This window comes from Phaseolus vulgaris, chromosome 3 (genome assembly GCF_000499845.2).
Source record: "Phaseolus vulgaris cultivar G19833 chromosome 3, P. vulgaris v2.0, whole genome shotgun sequence".
Taxonomy (NCBI): domain Eukaryota; kingdom Viridiplantae; phylum Streptophyta; class Magnoliopsida; order Fabales; family Fabaceae; genus Phaseolus; species Phaseolus vulgaris.
This window is the reverse complement of record NC_023757.2, coordinates 27999409-28022689: the sequence shown is the minus strand read 5'-3', so window position 1 is coordinate 28022689 and position 23281 is coordinate 27999409. Positions and strand designations below refer to the sequence as shown.

The 23281-nt window shown below is 41.3% G+C and overlaps 1 protein-coding gene across 1 annotated transcript; it reads right to left on the bottom strand.

Annotated features, from left to right (window-relative positions):
* Window positions 1-22068: 22068 nt before the first annotated feature.
* LOC137806982 (pathogenesis-related protein 2-like) lies at window positions 22069-23076 on the bottom strand. Its single transcript, XM_068607387.1, has 2 exons — window positions 22603-23076; window positions 22069-22499 (listed from the first exon to the last, which is right to left on the bottom strand). Exons 1-2 carry the CDS (start codon window positions 22781-22783, stop codon window positions 22213-22215), a joined length of 468 nt encoding a protein of 155 aa, XP_068463488.1. The 5' UTR covers window positions 22784-23076; the 3' UTR covers window positions 22069-22212.
* Window positions 23077-23281: the final 205 nt, after the last annotated feature.

Genomic DNA, 23281 nt, shown 5'->3' with positions numbered 1-23281 from the left:
GGCTAACTCAACCCTCTTAAAGGAAACGTCGTCGGTGAACACCGCGGGAGCGGTTCTGCGATTGACCAATGGGGACGAGGCCCACCAATCATTCCACAAGGAGCACGATGAGAGAATGATGGTGCTGCCTTGCCCAGCCACTCTGCCAGTGTGCGTCGATGATAAAGTGAGCGCCGGCGGGCCCTTCTGCTTCGTCTACACCACTCTCTTCAAGAAGGTTAAACTCAGGTTCCCTCTCACTCGATTTGAGAGGGAACTCTTAACCGAGCTCAACATCGCTGCCGCCCAGCTTCACCACAACAGCTGGGCGTTTGTCCGAGCTTTCGAGGTAACGTGCGCCCACCTGGGGTTGCCCACGTCAGTGGACGTGTTTCTATTCCTGTTTGAGGCCAAGCACCCAGGAGATCGCCTGTGGGTCAGCCTGAACGCCATTGCTGGGAGATCCATTTTCACCATCTTCCAGCAGTCGTACAAGGATTGGAAGGGAAAGTTCATCCAGGTTCGTGCAAACGACAAAGACCCTTCCCTTCTCGACGGTTTCCCCTTGTATTGGGTGGACAAGGGGAAAAAGGAGTCCAAGAGCTGCTTCAGGAGGCCCAGAAGTCCTGATAGCATGGGAGCTTTGGACAGAGACCTTTGTCTCTTCTGGAAGAGGGTGGCAGATGCCCACATAACATTCTTGACCCCCACCCTGATTTCCTTCGAGTTCTTTGAGGACCAGTTGGAATTTCAAATAGGTTAGGACGCTACATCTTTGTCTTGACATTGCTTCTGATATTGTTTATGGGCGTCTTGTGCAATACACACAAGACTTTGGTTTTATCTTTTCTGCATATGCCTGCTTTGCTGTCTTATTGTCTTGTATACTTACCCCTTTCTCCTTTGAGCTAACTTATGCACTTTCATTTCATGCAGACACCATGTTGGGTAAGAACATGCTCGCCGATTTAAAGGCGCTCGCCCGCAATCATGGGTTGGCGACCGGCTCCCAGACGGTTCCCAACTCAGCGGTCGAGAAGGCCATCATCCAGGGGCGATCACCGCCTAAGGCGCCCACCCAACGAAAGAAACTGGTCCTTAAGAGGCCAAAGCGGAAAGCCCCCCAAATTGTCCAAGAGGATGAGGAAGAGGACGACGAGGTCACAGAGGATGGCCTTGTCACGAAAAGGAAGAGGGTGGCACCATCTTCTCCACCTGCCCCGCACCCTCTTCCAGCTTCAACACCACCGTCAACACCCGCTCCTCCTTCTTCACCACCAGCACCACAAGCCCCTTCACCACCAGTCCAAGCAGTTCCATTGGCCACTGCGCCACCTGCAACTGGGGCCCAAGAGCCAAACTTCTTAGAGGACCCCCCGAGCGCCTCTACACCACATATATCAGCAGGAGGGGGCCCTCCTTCCAACACCTCAGCTGCAGGAATCGTTCCAATCGGGGATGAGGTCGCTCACACCTCTCCAATCCTAATCACCGAGTCCCCGATTGAGTCGCCACGCCAAGAAGCAACCACCGAAAACATTGCTAAGGAAGGTGGCGACGAGAACCCCCAACAAGCCCCCCTGGCGCCTCTCCAAGCTGCAAATCTTTCCCTCGAGGTCACAAGGATGTGGGAACCTCTGACTGTTAAACTCAAAACCATTGCAGAGGATATCCCATCAATCATAACGAAAGCTGTGGAGAGCTCCACCAGGCGGCTACAGGATGACATCTACAACCTCAAGACCGAGAACAGCACAATGAAAGTCGAGGTGGAGAAGGTGTCATTCAGCCTAACGCTCGCGGAAATGGAACATTCTCGAGTGGAGGATGCCCTAAACACCGAGCTTAGGCTTGCGCGCAAGGAAGCTGTTGACCTTCGCCGCAAAGTCCATGAACTTGCCTAAGAAAAGGTCGAACTTGAAAGCAGAATCGTGCCTCTACGTACCAAGGCGAGCGACCTGGAGGCTCAAATTCAAGCCAATGCCGATAAGGTACAGAAGCTGGAGCAAAGGTCGATCGACCGCGAGAAGCTACTTGGGCAAGTAGAGAAAGCAAGAGACGACGCCATGGCTGATCTCTCCGAGGCAAACAAAGAGAAGGTGAAGATGGCTGCCGAGTTGGCTCAAGCTCAAACAGAATCCAAGAAGGTGGCTGACGACCTTCTTCAAGCTCAAGAGACCAACAAACAACTCCGAAAACAGGTCGAAGAGCTGGAGCAGCAGAACAAGGAGCTTAAGCAGCAGGTTGAAGGATTTCAAAAGCAAATTGAAAAACTTAAGTTAAGCTCCGCTCAGATTCTGGTTGCCGGGTTTGATGCCGCTCGAGAACAGTTCGCATGCCTATTCCCTGATCTCGACCTCAGCATGGTGTCATTAAACAATGAAGTAGTAGATGGAAAGGTCGTTCCCGCCGAAGGCTCAACCAATTCTACCCCATCTGCTTCTTTATGAATTCACTTGTATTTACTTTGTAAAAACCCTTGCACACGTATTTTGAACAGCTACTTATTTCAATAGCGAAACTTGAACATTTCTTCTGACTCCTTTTGAGCGCTTTACTTTCTTTGTATGTTTAACTCTGCTGCGTTTAACTTAGCGATTTTGCAAACATGACCTTTGGCGTAACCGCTTCGAGCCGATTCGAACTTAAGCAATAATCGCTTTAAACAACTTGTACCCCTGAGGCACTAACCTGATCGTAAGAAAAGTTCCAAGCAATGAACTGTGATTCAATCATTGGTTCAAACAACGTCCCACTTGACCCGCTTTATCAAACAAGTCTTTCAACCTTCTCGCCGTGTTTGAACTTTTCGCGATCACCTAGACCTCTTGGCAACACCAGCTTTCCTTAGCCTCAGGCTTTGGCAGTCATTTCTTTATCTGAGGCAGAAATGCCCTTTGGGATCTTCCTTTACCTCCCTGAACCCCAGAGCTAAAGACTGGCTGGCTAGGCGTTCTCTTCGAACCTACCTTAGCCACCTTTCAAGCTTCTTCCACCCTCTTCGCCATACCTGAACTCGTTCAAGACGAGAAGGATTTTATCTTGCCTATACTCGCGCACAGGCGAGAAGGTCTTTTAACTCGCCTGAACTCGCTCATCGGCGAGAAGGACTTTTACTCGCCTGAACTCGCTCATCGGCGAGAAAGACTTTAAACGGCCTTAACTCGCTCGACGGCGAGAAGGACTTTGTCAAGTGCCTCAACTTGCCCAGGGTGTACATCTCCTCCCCCCTGGATGCACTGAGGACCTTTTCTTTCTCACGCCTGCACTCGCTCGACGGCGAGGAGGTCTTTGATGGGCCTTGGTTCGCACAACGGCGATAAGGACTTTATCCGGTGCCTCAACTTGCCCAGGGCGTACATCTCCTCCCCCCTGGATGCACTGAGGACCTTTCTCGCCTGCGCCCGCACAACGACGAGGAGGTCTTTAACTTGCCTCTACGTTGCCCCGGGAGTTACATCTTCTCGCTCCCAGAAACACGGAGGACTTTTTCTCTTTCTCGCCTGCACTCGCTCAACGGCGAGGAGGTCTTTTAACTTGCCTCAAAACGCGCGAGGGCGTTGAGGTCTTCCATCTGGTGCCTCCGATCGCCGAAAAACGATGAGGACCTTAAAAACTTAACTGGTGCCTCAAATCGCCGAAAAACGATGAGGACTTCAAAAACTTAACTGGTGCCTCTAATCGCCGAAAAACGATGAGGACTTTAAAAACTTAACTGGTGCCTCTAATCGCCGAAAAACGATGAGGACTTTAAAACTTTAGAAAACACGCGACATATCTTTTCGCGCCTTAAATCATGTACGAATGACAAGGTTTTTCTTCGAAACTTTTGGAAATAACACATATGCAATCTGAAAACACCTTATACTTTGAAAACTCTTCTTTTATTGGGTGGCCTCATTAAAAACCCTCCTTAGGGAAAAAAGAGTGCCCCCTTAAAACTGTTTTAACAGAGACATTGCAATGTAATATTTGTGTTTGTCTTTACTTACAAAGCTCTTAGCTATAGTACAACTTCAGGTGTGTGGCGTTCCAGGTACGAGGGATCGCCCCCCCTTCCAACGTCTCCAAGCGATAGGCTCCGTTCCCGAGTGCCTCGGTTATTCTGAACGGTCCAGTCCACTTGGGTGATAGCTTATTCTCCATCTTGTACTGGTGGGCCTTTCTCATCACCAGATTGCCTTCTCTAAACTGCCTTGGCATCACCTTTGAGTTGTACCTTCGCTCGACCCTTCTCTTCACCGCCTCAGCCTTCAGCCTTGCCTCCTCCCTGACTTCGTCCAGCAGATCCAGGTTCAGTCTTCTCTCTTCATTCGAGTCTTCCTCTACAAAGTTCTGGAATCTCGGCGAGCTCTCCTGAATCTCGACTGGAATCATGGCATCACACCCATAGACCAAGCTAAACGGGGTGTCATGGGTTCCTGACTGCTCGGTGGTGTGGTACGCCCAAACTATTCGGGGTACCTCCTCAGCCCAACTTCCCTTGGCTTTCTCGAGCCTTCTCTTCAAACCTCTCAGCAATACCCGGTTAGCCGATTCCACCTGGCCATTAGTCTGAGGGTGCTCGACGGATGCAAACACTTGCTGAATTCCGACCCCTTCGCAAAGCTTCTTCAACAGGTGGCTCGCAAACTGAGTCCCATTATCTGATACCAGGCGCTTAGGCACTCCAAACCGGCACACAATATTCTTCCATACAAAGCCTTCGATCTTGTGCGCGGTGATCTGGGCCACTGGTTCTGCATCAATCCACTTGGTGAAATACTCAATCGCAACCACCAAGTACTTCATCTGCCTGATCGCCAGTGGAAAAGGTCCCAGGATGTCGATTCCCCAAGTATGAAACGGCCAAGGGCTATAGATCGACTTCAACTCCTCGGGAGGTGCCTTGTGCCAATCGGCGTGCTGCTGGCATTGTTTGCAGCACTGGGCATACTTCTTGCAATCTTCTCTCATGGATGGCCAATAGTAGCCTGCACGGAGAGTCCTCGCGGCCAGAGCTCGACCCCCGACGTGACTTCCACATATTCCTTCGTGGAGCTCTGCCATAATCCTCGTGCACTTCTCGCCGTGTATACATTCCAGGAGTGGGTGAGTGAATCCGAACCTGTACAGATCGCCATCAATCAATGTATACTTGCTGGAATTTTTCTTTACCTTCCTAGCTTCTGTTGGATCTAGCGGGAGGAGGCCATCCGCCAGGCACCGCTTGTACTGTGTTATCCACGTGTCTGGCTTATGGGTGGCGCAGACCTGCATCACGTCCACCTTCTCTCCTCGACATGCTCTAATCCTTGGCGATCTCAGAGTTTCTTGCGTCAAAGACTTATGGCTTCTCGCTGCTCTCTCCGTCGACCTGCTTATCTGAAGGACCAGGTGATCTGCTACAAATGCCCTCGGCGTCTTCAAAGTTTCTTGAATCACTGTCCTCTGCCTACCCCCCTTGCCTGAGCTGGCGAGCTTAGCAAGCAAGTCAGCTCGGGCATTCTGTTCTCGGGGCACATGCACCACTTCAAAAGAGGCAAAGGAACTCTTCAATTCCTGCACATACGCCAAGTAAGCCGCCATTTGTGGATCTTTAGCCTGGAACTCGCCTGTTACTTGCCCTGTGACTAGCAGCGAGTCACTCTTAGCCATCAGCACTCTGGCTCCCATTTCTTTAGCCAGCAGAATCCCGGCGATCAGCGCCTCATACTCTGCTTGATTGTTGCTGGCTTTGAAGGCGAATCTCAACGATTGTTCGATCAGCACGCCGTTGGGTCCTTCCAATATGACTCCAGCACCGCTACCCTGCTGGTTTGACTATCCATCCACCGAGAGTACCCAACGGAAATCATCTCCTTCAACCCGCGTCGCCTCTGAAGAGAGCTCGACTACAAAATCTGCAAAGATTTGCCCTTTGATCGGGCCTCGAGGCTCATATTTAATGTCAAACTCTGACAACTCGACTGCCCACTTCACCATTCTTCCTGCAACGTCAGGTTTCTTCAAGACCTTCTGGATGGGCAGGTCAGTCATCACCAGTATTGTGAAACTGTGGAAATAGTGGCGCAACCTCCTCGCCGAAAACACCACAGCCAATGCAGCCTTCTCCAGGGCCTGATATCTCGTTTCTGGGCCCTGCAACACTTTACTCACGAAATAAATAGGCTTCTGAGCCTGATCCTGGTCCTGGGCGAGCACCGCACTCACCGCCCTCTCAGTCACAGCGAAATACAACCTGAGAGGGATTCCCGCCAGTGGTTTGCACAGAACCGGCGGGCTCGCCAAATATTCCTTCAGCTTGACGAAAGCTTCCTTGCACTCTTTCGTCCAAGCGAACTTGTTATTGCGTCGCAGACACTGGAAATAGGGATGTCCCTTTTCTCCGCTCGCTGACACGAAGCGGGATAGGGCCGCCATCCGACCCGTCAGCTGCTGGACTTCTTTCACTGTAGTCGGGCTTCTCATCGCCAAGATGGCGGCACACTTGTCCGGGTTGGCCTCTATCCCTCTTTCAGTCAAGAGAAAACCCAAAAATTTTCCAGCCTCCACGCCGAAAATGCATTTCTCCGGGTTGAGCTTCAACTTGAACTTGGCGATCGTCGTGAACAATTCTTCCAAGTCTGCAACGTGCTTGCTTTTCTCCTGCGAGGTCACGACCATGTCATCGACGTAAGCTTGCACGTTCCTTCCCAGCATTGGTGCAAGTACTCCGTCCATCAGCCTCTGGTACGTGGCCCCCGCATTCTTCAGCCCAAACGGCATCACCTTATAGCAGTAGCACGACCTCTTCGTCATGAAGGCTGTTTTTTCTTCATCCATGGGATGCATCTTAATCTGATTATAGCCCGAGAAGGCGTCCAGGAAACTCAGCAGCTTGCACCCTGCAGCACTATCAACCAGGGCATCAATGCTTGGTAAAGGATACGAATCCTTTGGGCAAGCCTTATTCAGATCGGTGAAATCGACGCACATGCGCCATTTCCCGTTGCTCTTTTTTACCAGCACGACATTTGCCAGCCACTCAGGGTACTGGACTTCCCTGATGTGGCCTGCAGCGAGGAGTTTCTGGGTCTCATCCTTGATCGCCTGCCTCCTCTCTTCATTAAATTTCCTCCTTCTTTGTCGCACCGGTCTCACCATGTTGTCCATCGCTAGATGATGGCACAAGAAGTCGGGATCGATCCCGGGCATGTCCGAAGCGGACCAGGCAAACGCGTCCAGATGCCGTTCAATCACCTTGGCGATCTGGTCCTGGAGATCGACCTCCAGAGATCTTCCGAGCTTGAAAACTTTCCCCCCGATCTCCTTCTCGAGCCACTACTCGACGGGCTTGGGCCTGGACTCTCTGGCGGTCACCGCCTTGGCGATTCCGAGTTCCCTTGCTTCCTCCGGGCGATTCCGCGCCTCTTCCTCCTCCAGGGCAGCATTCCTCTCCCCCAGCTCAGCATCTACCATCTCTACGTCCCTTCCGGCGGCCTCCTCCATTATCGGCGGTCTGGGCTTCACACCGGGCGGTGGGGTGGTTGTGACATAGCTCACTGATCTTTTATTTTTCAGGCTATTTTCATAGCACTTTTTCGCTTCCTTCTGATCAGACTTTATCGTGATTACCACCCCTTCCATGGACGGCAGCTTCACCTTCATGTGCCGAGTCGATGGAATTGCGCCTATCCTGTTAAGGGTGGGCCTTCCCAGCAGGATGTTATATGCTGAAGGGGCGTTTACGATGAGGTACTTGATTTTCTCCGTCCTCGACCCAGCCTCATCGGTAAACGTTGTTCTCAGCTCAATGTACCCCCTGACTTCCACCTGGTCGCCAGCGAACCCATACAAGCACCCTCCATAGGGCCTCAGCTGGTCAAGGGGCAATTCTAGCTGCGTGAAAGTCGGCCAGAACATCACGTCTGCCGAACTTCCTTGGTCCACCAGAACTCGGTGAACCTTCCTCCCCGCCGTGATCAACGAAATAACAATGGGATCGTTGTCGTGAGGCACAACGTCCCGAAGATCCTGCTTGGTGAACGTAATGTCCACTTCGGGCGAGTGATCTTCAAACATGTCCACCGACATCACCGATCGCGCGTACCTTTTCCTCTGCGATGCGGTGCATCCACCACCTGAGAAACCCCCTACAATGGTGTGGATCTCCCCATGGATAGGCATCTCGTGTTGCTGGGCTTCTCCCCCTGCCGGCTGGGAACTCGACGCTCCTCCGGTCCTTCTGTCCAGCAGATAGTCGTTTAGGAACCCGCTTTTAACCAGATCGTCGAGCTGGTACCCTAAAGACAAACACGAGTCCAGGTTGTGGCCAAAGCACTGGTGGAACTCGCACCATACATCCGGCTTCGACCCTAACACCTTGTCGCCCACCTTCTCGGGCGCCTTCAACCTAGCAGATATGTTAGGGATAGCGATCAGGTCCGCTAGTCCCATGACGAATTTGTGCTTAGGCGGGCGATTGTATTCCCGGCGTGCTGGTTGTTGGCGTGCTGGCGCTTGGCGCGCTTGGCTTCTTCCCTTGTTTCTCCTATCGTAAGGATAGCGAGTCCTTTGATCCTTTCTGGCCGCCGCTGCCGTTTCCAGCACCCTCTGTGGCTGGATCCTGGTCTGGGCGCGTGGCCTGACGGGAGCCACACTGCCTCTCTTCTCGGCGACCTCACTCTCGTCGGCGATGTGAGCCACCGCAAGTCGCCTGACTTCAGCAAACGTCGCTGGATGAGCCCTGATCAAGGCTTCGCAGAATGGCCCTGGCTGCACGCCCTTCTTGAAGGCATAAACCAGCATTTCTTCATCCTTGGCTGGCGATCTGACCATCTGTGCTCCGAAGCGATTAAGGTAGTCTCTGAGGGACTCCCCCTGGTACTGCCTTATATCAAACAGATCGTAGGACACTCTGGGCGGTGCCTTGTTCACAATATACTGCTCGACAAAGATTTTTGAGAATTGCTGAAAATTAGTTATGTGGCCATTAGGCAGGCTCACAAACCACTCCATCGCCGTTCCCTGGAGCGTGCTCACGAACATCTTACAATAGACAGCATCCGACCCCCCTGACAGCATCATCTGTGTGTGGAACGTGGTCAGATGAGCCTCTGGATCTTCCACGCCAGTGAAAACAGCTTTAACCGGGACCACGCTCGTGGGAATTGGCGTGTCGGTAATCGCCTGAATGAAAGGCATTGGGAAAACACGAGGCGGCGTCGACGGTGCCACCTCTTCAGCGGAAGAACGAACCTGCTGCTCCTGAAGAGCTCGACGTAGCTCCTCAGCTACCTTGCTGAGCTCCTCGTTCCTGGCGCGAGAGGCGACCAGGTCTTCATGTATCCTTGCCTGCTCGACGCGCGAGGCTTCTACAGTGGCCTGCAATGAGCGCATCATTTCTGCCATCTGCGCCATGGTCATGGCGGCGTCGCCTTCAGCCGCGACGGGAGCCACGGGACTGGAACGATTGCTTCTCATCTTTCTTATCAACTTCAGCGAACCACAGAAATACAGCAAATAACACTTCAACCACGAACGAACCAGCGATCAATCGGGGAAAACTCAAGAAACTGCGCAAGAACCCAAAAACACCGCAAACCTTCGCAGAAAACCACCAAAGAACTCGAACCTCCACCAGACAGATTGCGCGCAAGCAACAAAAGACCTCACTCCACCAATTGAAAGACAAACAAACGGCACAAACACAAACTCACCGAACGAAACTCAAAGAAACTGCCAACGACGGTTGCACCAGCACACAACCGTGCAGAAAACCTCGAGAAACTCCACGAACTCACGCTGTGGATGGGAGCACGTTTTACACGGCCCCACGGTGGGCGCCTGATGATCCTACCTGTTGACCGGAGCGCTGGAGAATGCCTCGTCAAAGGATCGACGTGCGCGCCGCTTCCCACCTCCGTTCCTCCTCTGGATCTATCTCAAGAACCTGCAAAGAAACGATACGGCGCCGCTGCGGCCGATCGCACTCCGACGCTCAAGTCAGTGACGGTATCACCAAATACTAAGAACTGGAACCGTGCAAATCTCTCTCACAAACAACTCTGTCACTCGCAAGCGTAAAGTGTATGAACTGAACGTGCGTACCTTAGAAAATCTGTTAGGAACTCTTATATACCTGGTGGTTCTCTCTCTCCTGGCAGTTACAGACTTGGACACGTGGCTCGTATCCAACTGTACACGTGCCATCATCTGGAGGCTCCCTGACTTGGCGCTACTTCTACTCTCATTTTGGCTAAGTTACCTATGCATGGTGCTGCCCAGTGCATAGCTAACTCAGGAGTGCGATCTCTACTGAAACTGGCGAGGTAGGGCCTTCATACACCTTCCCTGTGGTCTCGCCGGCCGCCTTCATAATCTGCTTCTCCTTTAACTTCGGCGATGTGCTTGTTCTGGCGATCTCCGACTGCCTGGTCGCCTGAGTCTGCATCTGGCGACTTCATCCTCAACCTGGCGATCGCCTATTCTGGTAAGCTGGAGATCGGAACACGCCAACTTAACTATCGGCGACCACACGTGCCTCCCGACTTCCTTCCCAACTGTCAACCTGGCGCCTTGTCAACACGGCTACACTGTAACAGGATGCCACGTCATCGCATCCGACCACCAGGGCGGTACAAAAAACAATATGTTGTTTTTATAACAAAATTTTGTTAAGAGTTTGAAATTATTTTTAAATGATTTCAACTGCTTTTTATTTATGATCTAACAACTTTGACCACTTGCTTAAGTCTATATAAGGGTTGTTTGATATTCTTTTCAAGAACCTAAGAAAGAGAGATTATTAAAAATATTTCTGAAGAGTTCAAGAGTTTTGAATCATCAGTTGTGTGTGGAATAGGACTGGGTCTTTGTATACTTTTGTTCTTATACTTTGTAAAGCCCATGTGTATTCTTTTCCTTTATTTTGAACATTGTATTTCTATGTAATTTCGTGTAAGACAGTTTCAGAAAAGTATTTCTGAAAACAGTGGTGTTTCTAAGGAGTGGTGTGTGTTCTTGAGGGGTTCAAGATCATCACTCTTGGTGAGTGTTTTGTAATATAGGTTTGATTACATAGTGAATTCTCATTGGTTAATTGAGGACTGAACGTAGCTCTGGCTTAAGAGTGAACCAGTATAAACCTTTGTGTCTGAGTCTCTTTATCCCTTCTCTTTTACACTGTGTTAATCATTGTTCTTTCTTTGTTGGTATAAACAACTTGTTGTTTCGAGGGGTTGAATTTCTGTAAAGAACATTAAAACTAAACTTTTATCCAGTTGAACATAAAATCAATTGGTTGATTTTTTAGAACTTTTCACTCTACTTCCAAACTTTGCAAAACTCTTGTGAAAACAATTCAACCCTCTTATTTAGGCCACCAATTCTAAGAAAGTTGAATTAGATTAACGCATGTTCAATCTGATTAAGCTGTGTGAGAATTGAAGGGTGATAAAACTATAAGAAAAAATTATTTTAACGGGAGTTTATTTTTACATTACCTAGGGTTAAAACCTCTGTTAAGTCCTTTACCTAGGGTTTTAGTTTCCCTCGCTAAACCATCAATGGGGAACGTGTTAGTCAAGGGTTTTTAAACTTCAGGAAAAGCCTTTCAAAACATCTATTAATTATCATGAGTTTAAGAACTTCCGTAAAATACCATGGGTTTCAAAAACCCCCATAAAGTACCATGGGTTTCAAAACTTCCGTAAAATACGATAGGTCTCAAAACGTCCGTAAAATACTATAGATTTTGAAACTTTCGTAAAATACCTTAAGTTTCAAAACCTCCGTAAATATCATGGATTTCAAAATTCTAGTAAATAAGGAGTTTAAAAACCCCTATAAAATATCATAAGTTAAACATTTGGTTTTTTTACTCATTTTATCATTTATCCATTAATTAAATTTTATTTGCTTTTTTTAACACTACAACAAAAGTGACTTTATACAAATAACGAAAAATCGTGCCTAAAGTGTAATCCTATTTTAAATCATACTAATAGATTTTTTTTAAAGATATTAAATAAAACAAATATATTTTATTAATGTAGTGGAAATTAAATAAAATAAGCAAATTAAAATTATTAATTAAAACACAATTTTAATATATATATATATATATATATATATATATATAATTATCATGAAAATTATCAACAAACTACAAAATAAAAGTGACACCTTCATAAACAAAATAATCATATTTTCAATTGAATATTTATTGTCACATAACAATTCCAAGAATATTTATTTTTTTAGCTCTAAGGTCTTAATGTATAAAGTCACATTGTATTTGTTACTAAATTTTTCTGAATTAAAACTATTACAAATTCAATTAACAAAAAAGTACATGAATTTTTCTACCCCTCATCTTAGATTTTAATATCATCCTTCTTTCTTGAACATGATCTTCATCAACAAGCTGAAAAAAAATTGTCATTTTATAAAACAAAGAATTTTGAAATAAGGAATTTAAAAAGATACATGTGACTAAGTTAGGTAATAGAATTTAAACTTGGAAACTGCATTCTTAATGTAGTTTTTTTTTCTTCTAAACTTGTGTGAACATTGTTAAAGGAGTTATTCTACCTGATTAAATGTTTATATAAGTTGTGAAGAATTCAAAAGAAATTGAGAATCAATCACTTTTTATTTTTTATTTTAATCATTTTGCTTTTATATTTTTTTTTAAACAATCTCAACCCATTTTAATCTTTATTGTTATTACAAAAATTTTCTTGGTTGTAGATAGATTCTGGACATTGATTTACTGATTTCACTATTAGATTCGTTGGGAGACGACATGAGTTTATCTGACCACAATTATACTATCACTTCTCTAGTATTAGACAAGTGTACGCTAACACCATTTTAATTTGACAACAAAATGACACCTATCAATGACCAATCTAAAAGAAAAACACCTTCACATTCATAGAGAGGAGAGTAATCTACTCAATAAAAATAAAAAGATGAATAGAAAATAAGTGAAAATATTATAAATTAAAGATATTTAACCAAGAAAAAATGAAAAGAAAATTAAATTTTTAAAAATACATATAAAAATGATTAAAAATATGTGAAAATAATAAAATAAATATTACTATTTTTTAAATTACTTATTTTTTTCAAACATTTCAACTTTAATTTCATTTTTTTCCTTTGAATTTTTTCAATCAAACATATCATAATAGAAATTAACTTTTTACTAAAGTTACAACTTTGTATTGGTTATTTTTTTTCTTTTACATAAGTTAGATATATAATTTTACTTATATAGAAAGTAAAATATTTCTATGTCGATTCACAACAGATGTATAAAGAGATGTAACATTAGCTGTGGACACTAATACTATATACTTTTTATAAAAGCAAAGTTATATACAGTATTAATTATCTCACTACAAGAAAAATATATATTTATGTCAATAAAAAATGGACACAAAATTAAGAAAATCGATGATTAAATATCGATTGTGCGTTAGTCCAACAACTGATGAAAAAAGCATGAAAGCAACGTGAATTTGCGTCGATCACTGTGAAAAATGCAATTTTCGTAGATCAAACCAACATAAAAATGACACAAAACAATTTTATATTGTCAGCTTGACCGATGTTTTAGGAAGGAAATACCGTCAACTAGACCGACACAAAAGTATGTAAGAAAAACCTTGGGTGGGTCAAGCTGACGCAAAGAATATAATTAAATAAAATAAATATGTAATTGCATCAGTAAAGACCGGAATAAATAAAAACCTAGTGTTGGCATGGCCACGCATAAGAGCTTAAGAAAAAAAGATTGCAGTGTTGTTTGATTTCTGTAGGCAGTTTTAATTTTTGAATCCAAATCATTCAAATATTAAAATAATTCTACCTCAAACTCAATATTAAAGCCACCTATTTCAATAATGAAATTCTATTCTAAAATTCATTCATTAAAAAATAAAATCAAACTTAGCAATTAAATGTATAACGTTATTATAAAATAAAACATATAATATAATTGTAAATTAAAAATTAACTAGAGTACTAGAACTTGAAATATAACATAATACCATTACATAAAAAAAGTACTAAAAATAAAAATATAAAATGCATTAAAAGTAATTAAAAAAAAGATCATAACAGAAGTCTCCCATGCAGTAGAATAAACATTGATAAACATTGATGTGGTCCATAAAAACTTGTAAAAAAATGAAAAAAAATGTGAATAACTAAAACATTTAGTATATAATAGAATCATGCAATAATTAAACTTACAATCTAGGATGTACTTCAAGGAAGGGGTTGGTGATCATGTTCTAAATAGTGGTGAAATTGACTTGTACTAGTGGAAGCATCGTCACATTGTTGTTGCAACACCGTGACAAAATGTTCCTTGATCTATTTCATTTCCTCCTCTAAGTATGCATACTTTTGACTATACATATTAATTTCTACACGAAGTTGTTGATTTCCAACCAACTGATCAATGGTGAAAGCAAAGAAGGAGGGCAGAGTGAGGGAAAAGACTCATTTGCTGAAGTTACCAGCCAAGTTTGTTGTACCATAAACTTGACCTCTTCTCTTCCCTCCAGCAACAACTTCCTTCCAAGCCCTGAAGCTTGGTTGTTGGATCTACTTGGTGAACATCAGAGGTTGAAACCCTGAGAACTATTTGTTTGAAGGATCTTCAAGCGCTCATGGTAGTTTTCCTACATAGTCATTAAGGGATGGAAATGTTAGGAAATTAAATTAAAAATTTAAAAAATTAGACCTATAAATTACATATTCACGAGCACGAGTATCAACCCAATCACTCTTCTTGTTTGTGTGAGTGGTTGATGAGAAACAAGTAAAGGAGGCTTTTATTGATGAAGGAAGAGGTCATTTGCCTTCACATCTAAAGTTCTTCCTTCTAGTCTTCTCAAAAAAATTAAAAGAAGACATATCATAAAGATGAGGCCCAAGCCCAAAGTCCAAGAAGGCCAAAGTCCAAAGAGCCCAAGTCCATCCCATGAGGGGCAAGGCCAAGTTTTAAATAATAAAGAATATTGTTTAGAAAGGTGCTTAGAGGGAAACATTAGAAACCTCTTTTGTTAAAGCATTTTTAGGACTTTAGATTAGGAGTCTTAAGGGGGGTGCGTTAGTAGATAGGTGTAGGAGTAAATAGGGAGGTGCCAAAGTGAGAGAGAAGGTCACACCTTCTTCATGACTATAGTTGGCGCCACTTTCATTTGTATTTGGGGGGAATTTTGAATTCATTTAGCTTTGCATTTCAGCACCTCTAGGCTATAAATTAAGGTGCTGCCTTTGTATTTTTGAGATTTGAAATTTGATTAGAGAAACTATACTCAATTTTTGAGAGAGCATTGGAGAGCTTTGTGTCTTCCTCACTAGTCTTATCTTGAGAGTTTCCATGGTTACCTCAAGTGGCAGCTTGCACACTCATCTTGGAGTCACCATCCTCTAAGTGGCGTGATCATCCAACCATTCCTCCATCTTCATGAGCTTTTCTCTTCTCCTTCCTTCCTTCTCTTTCAATTGTTCATGTCTTAGCTTGCTTCTCTTGAATTTCTATTCGGCATTTTCATTTCTTATGAGCTTTGCTTCGGTTCATTTGTTTATTTGCTGTTCTTCATCATTTCTTCTTCATTTCTAGTCTTTTGTTCGGTGCATTTCTGTTTTTGTGTTGTTTAATCGGTGCCTTTGCCTTTTCTTCCATTTCAATCGGTTCAATTTGACAAAACATGGAACTTCCATATGAGTTTGGGTTTTGGTACTAGTCTTGGTGAGTTCGTGTTCAGAGAACCTTGATCCAATTCTATGATAAAGTGCCTATCTCATATCCAACTCAAGATGATTCCTAAGAATGTCAAGAATCATTCATATTGTGCTAGTGGAATCATATCATGTGGTATCTAGAGTTTAGGTGTGTTCTTGTTTAATTTTTGAGTTGTGTTGCACTTTAATTTCAAGAGCTCTTTAATTTCTTGCAATTTACAGTTCTGTTTTAGGCTTATTTGAGTTTTCTTGCTGTTTTCTTTATGTTGCCTATCATATGTTTGAGTATTTTCCTTTTTGAATCCATACAAGTTTTGTCTTAGTCTTGTTTTTCCATAATTGTCATCACTTCTTGTAGTACTTTTATTGATTTTGTTGTTCCTTGCTTTGGTGTCATAATTTTCTGAGTTTGATATATGATCCTTTGTGCATTTTCTGTTTTAGTTTGAGTTCATGCTTGTATTCTAGACCTATACAAGTTCCATATACTTCATTTTTCATTATGTCTTTGCTAGTTCATAATTCTGTTTATCATTCCTATTAGGATTCCTCTGTTTTCTGAAAACGTGCTTACTGTTTTTCCTTATTGCAATTGATTTACTCACTGGAAAATTCTTAAATTCTGGATTTGTGTTCTTTAAAGTGTTAGAAAAGAGTAGAAAAAAGAAATACTCAAAAATTCAAAGTACACAAAAAATGATAAATAAAATACAAAAAGTGTACATTTCTGCCGAAAAAAATACGGTAATCTGGCAGCGATTTTGAAAAATTTATCTCAATTAATTGGCTTACTGTTTTTGCATAATTCCAGTGCCATTTTTGAGCTAAGATCTTGAAGTTTGTGTGGTTAAAATTTCATAATCCAGTTCGCTCTATATCATTCCAGTTAAATCAGTGAACATCAAGCACAGTTTGCATAAAAAAATATTTTCCAGTAGCTAATTTTTTTGTTTTCTTCATCTACTCTAGTGCTTTTCTTTAAGTATTCTTTTGTGTGCCTACTTTCTCATTGAGTTCTTTAATTTTCTTGCTTGTCTTTTGTTCATTAATCTTTGAGTTTGTTAAACATCTAGTATTCCTTTTGTTCTAGCCTTTCTTTGCTTATACTTTTTCTTGTTTGTCTTTATTGCTTCATTGGTTTTGTTGTGGTTGGCTTTGAGATTGGTGTGTCTTGCTTTGACATCTTTCATTTGAGGATTCCAAGACCTCAAGATCAGATTGGTGCAGGGACATTTTTTCTTTGAGAGTGACCTCTTTTTCTGGCCAAATTCACTTCGGCAATTTGGTTGCCAAACTCACTGTTTTTGCTAATTTTTTTGTTTCTTGACTTGTTTGCTGGTTTTGTGTGTTTGCTGTTTTTATTTGCAAATGGCTGGATTTTCAAGTGAGGCATCCTACAAGTAGCATTCTCCTTCCAAAGCTTCGGTCCTTGGTGAATTGCATGAAGCTCAACGCACCATTAGGCGTTTGGAAGAGAAATTGCAAAAGATGGAGGTGCAACAAGCTAGGCCATCTCCTTCTATCCATGATGGGCATCATTCACATAGACCTTCAACAAGAGTTTCTTCAAATGACATAGGCCGTGAAGAAGACCATAGGAGAAGGAGAACTCCACCCCAATTCCTTGGACATAGACATCACAACCGAATGGAGAGACCTCACCATGGCAATGGTTACTACCAAGATGCAAAGGCTAGGCTACCTTCGGTCAAGCTTCCTTATTTCAATGGATATAGTGATCCTAATGTGTATTTAGATTGGGAGGCTAAGTGTGAACAAATATTTGAGATCCATGAGATCCAAGATGAACAACACAAGTACAAGCTAGCCACCTTAGAATTTGTAGATTATGCCATGAAATGGTGGCATGGTGTTGTAAAGGACATTATGTATCACAAGGGTCCTCCCGTGGACTCTTGGAAGTCTTTAAGGGATCAAATGCGCGCTAGGTTTGTGCCCCCACATTTTAGGAACGACCTCATGTTGAGACTCCAACGGTTTCAACAAGGCACGCTAAATGTGGATGAATATTACAAAGAGTTAGAAACGCTTGTGCTTAAAATTGAATTAGAGGAAAGTGAGGAAGCTATGATTGCTAGGTTTGTGAGTGGTCTAAGGAAGGATATTCAAGATGTTGTTGAGTTACAAGAGTATTCATCATTGGGTTCTTTAGTTCATCTTGCAATGAAGGTGGAAGCCCAACTTGCTAAGAAAAATTCTTTCAAACATACTCCCAATGATGGTTACCACAACAATTCTTGGAAGAACAAAAAGTCTTTTTCAAAATTTCCTTCTAAAGATTCTTCTTTCAAACCCAAGGAACCTAAGCCATCTACTTCTAGGCCTAAATCACCCACTAGAACGTCTAATACCAAGTGCTTTAAATGTATGGGTTATGGTCACATAGCCGCTAATTGCCCTTCTAAACGAAGTATGTACATGCATGATGGCATTGTAATGAGTGAGCATGATTCGGATTCTCCTAAGCATTCTTTGCATTCTAGTGCATCTAGTGGGGATGAGAGTGAGAGTCCACTTAAAGGGGATTTGTTAGTTGTGAGAAGATTTCTTGGACAAGTTTCACAACCTTTTGATGAAAGTCAAAGGGAAAATATTTTTCATACAAGATGTCTTATTCAAAACAACATTTGCTCTTTGATAGTGGATGGGGGAAGTTGCACTAATGTGGCTAGTACAAGAGTAGTAGATAAGCTTGGATTGCCTACTATCTCTCATACAAAGCCCTACAAATTGCAATGGCTTAGTGATGTAGGAGAAATAATTGTTAATAAACAAGTCCTCATTAACTTTGCAATAGGCAAGTATAAAGATGAGGTTTTATGTGATGTTGTGCCCATGGAAGCAACTCATCTTCTTTTAGGAAGGCCTTGGCAATATGATCGACATGTTTTACATGATGGCCTATCCAATACAATGTCTTTTTCCTTCCAAGGGCGCAAGGTTATCTTAAAACCCCTCTCTTCCAAAGAGGTTCATGGGGACCAAATAAAAATGAAAACTAAAAGAGAAAATGAGAAAGAAAAATAAGTAAGTACTAAACCGAGTCACACCACTTTGCCCACTAAATCCAACATGTTGACTCGTGTTATGCCTCAAAAGGAACCTCCAAGATCTTCTTCTTCTTTATCTTTTTCATTACCCAAGGTTTCTATTTCAACACCAACTTGGTTAAAAAATGTTAGGGATGATTTTTTCATACCTCCTAATGGTTTTCACCATTTAAGAAGTCTTTTTCCAAAAGATATTATCATTCCCAAACAATTTTTTCCAACTTGGTCACTTTATAGAACCTCCTTTTCTGAAATCCCTTTGTTTACAAATGATAAGTCATGTTTGCCTTTATCGTCCACTTTTAATTGTAAAAATAAACTGACTTTGTTATATACAGGGATTCAGAATTCGTGGACGAATTCTCTCTAACTCGGGGAGTATGATGAGAATCAAGTAAAGGAGGCTTTTATTGATGAAGGAAGAGGTCATTTGCCTTCACATCTAAAGTTCTTCCTTCTAGTCTTCTCAAAAAATTAAAAGAAGACATATTTGTATTATGTTTATATATTCATTTTAATATTTTATACAATTATAGTTTTTAGATGTGGAAAAATTAGGGATGTTACAAATATTATTAATATTATTAAATATTATAAATAGTGTTAATATTATAAATAATATTAATTTTATTAATATTTTTATTAATAGTATTTATATTATTAATGTTATTATTACTAATACTATTATTATTATTATTAATATTATTAATATAATACTAATTATATTATTTATATTATTATATTAATATTATTAATTTTATAATATTAATGTACCGCCCTGGTAGTCGGGAGTAGTGACGTGGCGTCGAGCTGTTATATAGGCGTGTTGGACGGGACACCTGGCTGGCAGAAGGGAAGGAGGTCGGGGGGTCTACGTAGTCGCCAGTTATTAAGTTGGCGTGCTCCGATCTCCATCATACCAATACCGGCGATCACCTAGTTGAAGATGAAGTCGCCAGATATGAATCCAGGCGACCAAGTGATTAGAGATCGCCGAAACAAGGACATCGCCGAAGATGAAGGCAGATGGACGCTTCCTAGCTAGCCAGAGGATGAGGTCGGGGGACAGCTCACTCGAGCTTACACGGTGAAACAGGTATGGCAGATCATGAAGGCGGCCGGCAAGACCACAGGGAAGGTGTGTACGAAGGCACCCAAACTCGCCATCCAGAAGAGATCGCGCTCCAAAGCATCTATGCACTGAGTATATCATGCATAAGTAACTTAGCCAGAAGAAGAGTCAGAAGTAGCGCCCAAGTCAAGGATGCTCCAAATGAAGGCACGTGTACAGTTGGATGCGAGCCACGTGTCCAGATGTGTAACTGCCAGGAGAGAGAAAGTGTCCAGGTATATAAGAGTTTCTCAACGAACTTCTGAGGTACGCACGTTCAGATTATTCTGTACGCTTGCGAGTCTTGAGTACACTGAGAGAGAACTGGTCACGGTTCCTTAGAGTTCTTGAGTCTTATTCTTGAAGCAATTGGTGGTTCAGTCACTGACTTGGGCGTTGGAGTGCGATCGGCCGCAGCGGCGCCGTTTCGTCTTTTGCAGGTTCTCGAGGTGGACCGCGGTGAAGGACGGAGGCAAACACGGCGCATACGTCGATCCAAGTTTGACGAGGCAAAGCTCCAGCGTTTTGGTCAACAGGCAGGATCAATTAATAATATGTATACTTATTAGTTATGATTATTATTATTTATGAATATTAATTATGATTTTATAATTATTTATATTATAATAATATTTTTAATATTATATATATATATAATTATTATGATAATAGTTGGTAAGTAATAGAGATCTGTGGGTGATAGTTCATAAGTAATAGAGATTCATGGGTATTAATTGATAGTTAATAGAGATCCATAGGTAATAAGATCCGTGAGTATAGTTGGTAGATAATGGTGAATTTACCTACATATTTAGAATTTGTAAGTAATGTCGCAAGTAATGTTGTCCGTGGGTAATATTCGTCAGTAATGCTCAATTTACCTAAGGATTCAGATCCATAGATAAAAATCAATAGATAATACTGATTTTTTTTTAGTGATTTATCTAGAATAATAAAAACTAAAATTTATCAAAAAATTTACATATATCAGCATTTTAATATTAAAGTTAAATCAAAATTAAGCTAACAATGACAATTAATGAAAACAAAAATAATCAAAAAAAGATATAAACACATTTTATTCACTCAAATTTCTTTAATTATTTTTACCCTTAATGACTTGTCTCGTTGGTAAAAAATTACAATCCGGATAATAAATATTATGTTTTTTTAATACCATATATACTACGATACCTCTAATGTATTTTTTCAGAATATATGAAAAGTACTATTATTCCTTCTAAAAAATTTACAGTAGTAAAATATTTTTTTTCTATTACATATTTCTAAAAAATAAATTTCACTTTGTCAATTTTAAGGTTTATTTAAAATAATTAAATGGTGAAAATTTTATTAACCTAATTTAACTTAAATTTATTACATCTTCTGCTTGTTTTTGTCTAAATTTGTATAAAAGTTTACAAAAAATAAAAAAAATTATATTGGATAAAATTAAAGTTTGAAGACATGACAACCAAAAAATATGTCTTGTCAAGACCAATTAATAAATGTCTTATTCAATATTATTCCAAACAATATTTTATTTAAAGTCAAATTAAAGATGTTGAAGTTACAGTCAAACCAAATTAGAAACGGGGATAGAGTTGTTTATTTGCTTTTTAAAACTCCATCAACTTTTTTTTACACTCCTAAACAAATCTTGTAAAATGGTACAAATAAAATAAACTCCTACCTAAAATCTAATCACGAATTTAGCTAGTCTAAATTTAAATAAAAAAATATAATTTGTACAATTTTCACATAATAGTTTTTAATCTGATTTGGATTTAAAAATAATATTATTTATTATCTATGATAGTGATTGACTGGATAAATTTTTTTCATGTTAGGGGTCAAACACATATTTCTTTTATTATGGAAACTATTTATGCAATATTTTAATTTAAGGTACTAAAAGAATATTGAATTACTATAAGAATGTTAATATTAATGGTGTTTTTTCTAATTTTTTACTACAAAAATTCTTTCTCTCTTTAGTTAAACCTTTAATGAGTGTAATGTTTGCATATATTCATACTATTGTTTTGATTTTAAATAAAATAGTTTTGATTTTAAATAAAATAATAGAAGAGATATTCATTCTTATATTTTTTTCCTTTCTTTTTTTTATCTCTTAAGTTTATAACAGAATTAAACTCCCAATTAACATAAGAAAAGTTATAAAATTTGCTTTGATTTATTATAATTTATTGATGAAGTGAGATACAAGGATATGGGAAATGTTTCCCAACAGGAGAAAATAAAAATAAGAAAGGAAAGACAGTGTTACGTTTATAAGATAAAGAAGACGTTGGTAATAATTCAAGCATTGGCCAAAAGGTAAGCCTCGATGACCTTGAAAAGAGCATCACTCTTGGCTTTGCCAGTTTTGAGCTCATCTTCATTGGGTGGAGCATCTCCTTTGCTGTGGTATTTTATACTCAACTTTACAACTGATCCTCCGTTGGGCCCATCACTGAGTTTGGAGTCGATTGTGATCTTCTCTGCAGTCTCTGGCAAGGCAGCACCTCCAACTATGCTGTAGCTGTATCCCAAGTTTGCCTCATCTATTCCTTCTATTTTGTGCAACACAAACTTTGTCTCCCCATCTGTCCATTCACAATTCACAATTCACAGTTAGTTTATTTTATATGTTGTTCTGTCAATGCAATGCACATACACAAAATATATAGAAGATGAATGAAATGGTACCCTCGAGGAAAGAGATCTTCTTGATGGTTCCGGGGCCACCGTTGCCCTCAACGATTTCAACACTCTTGAAGGAATCAACGGCCTTTGGGACGATGTTATCGGCGTCCTTCACAAGAGCTTTGTAAAGGGTAGCTGGAGCCACGGGAGAAGTGGTTTGGTCTTCGAAGGTGAAAACAGCCATGATGAATGGAATCTAATGAGATGGAATGGAATGGAAGAATATATAATATCAAGGAGTGTGTGTATTTGGCAGAGGACTGACCTCTATTTATAAGCAGAATGCATAGCTCATAGCATTTGGTAGCATAAGACATCAAAGTTTGAAGCTTCTCACTGCTGAAACAAGGTTGTTAGGCTATTCGTGGCGGTTCTTTGTTTACCACCATTATCTCTCTCTGAATAAACAATCTTCTTCAGAGGCAGTATGTCATCGTGTATCATTCTTTCTTATTTTTTCTATTATCACTTTTATCCTTTTGTGTTTGTCAAATTTTGTGACTAAAAACTTTCAAAATCAAAGAACACGTCAGTTTCAACGATCAACGATTGCGACTGTTTGCTGTATTTGTGGAAATCGGTAATTTGGCAGGGAATTATGTTAATACTCTCTCATGTTTTCTCTCATGTTTTCTTACATTATAGAAATTTCGTTTTCTTTAAATTTCATGTAATTTCTTTA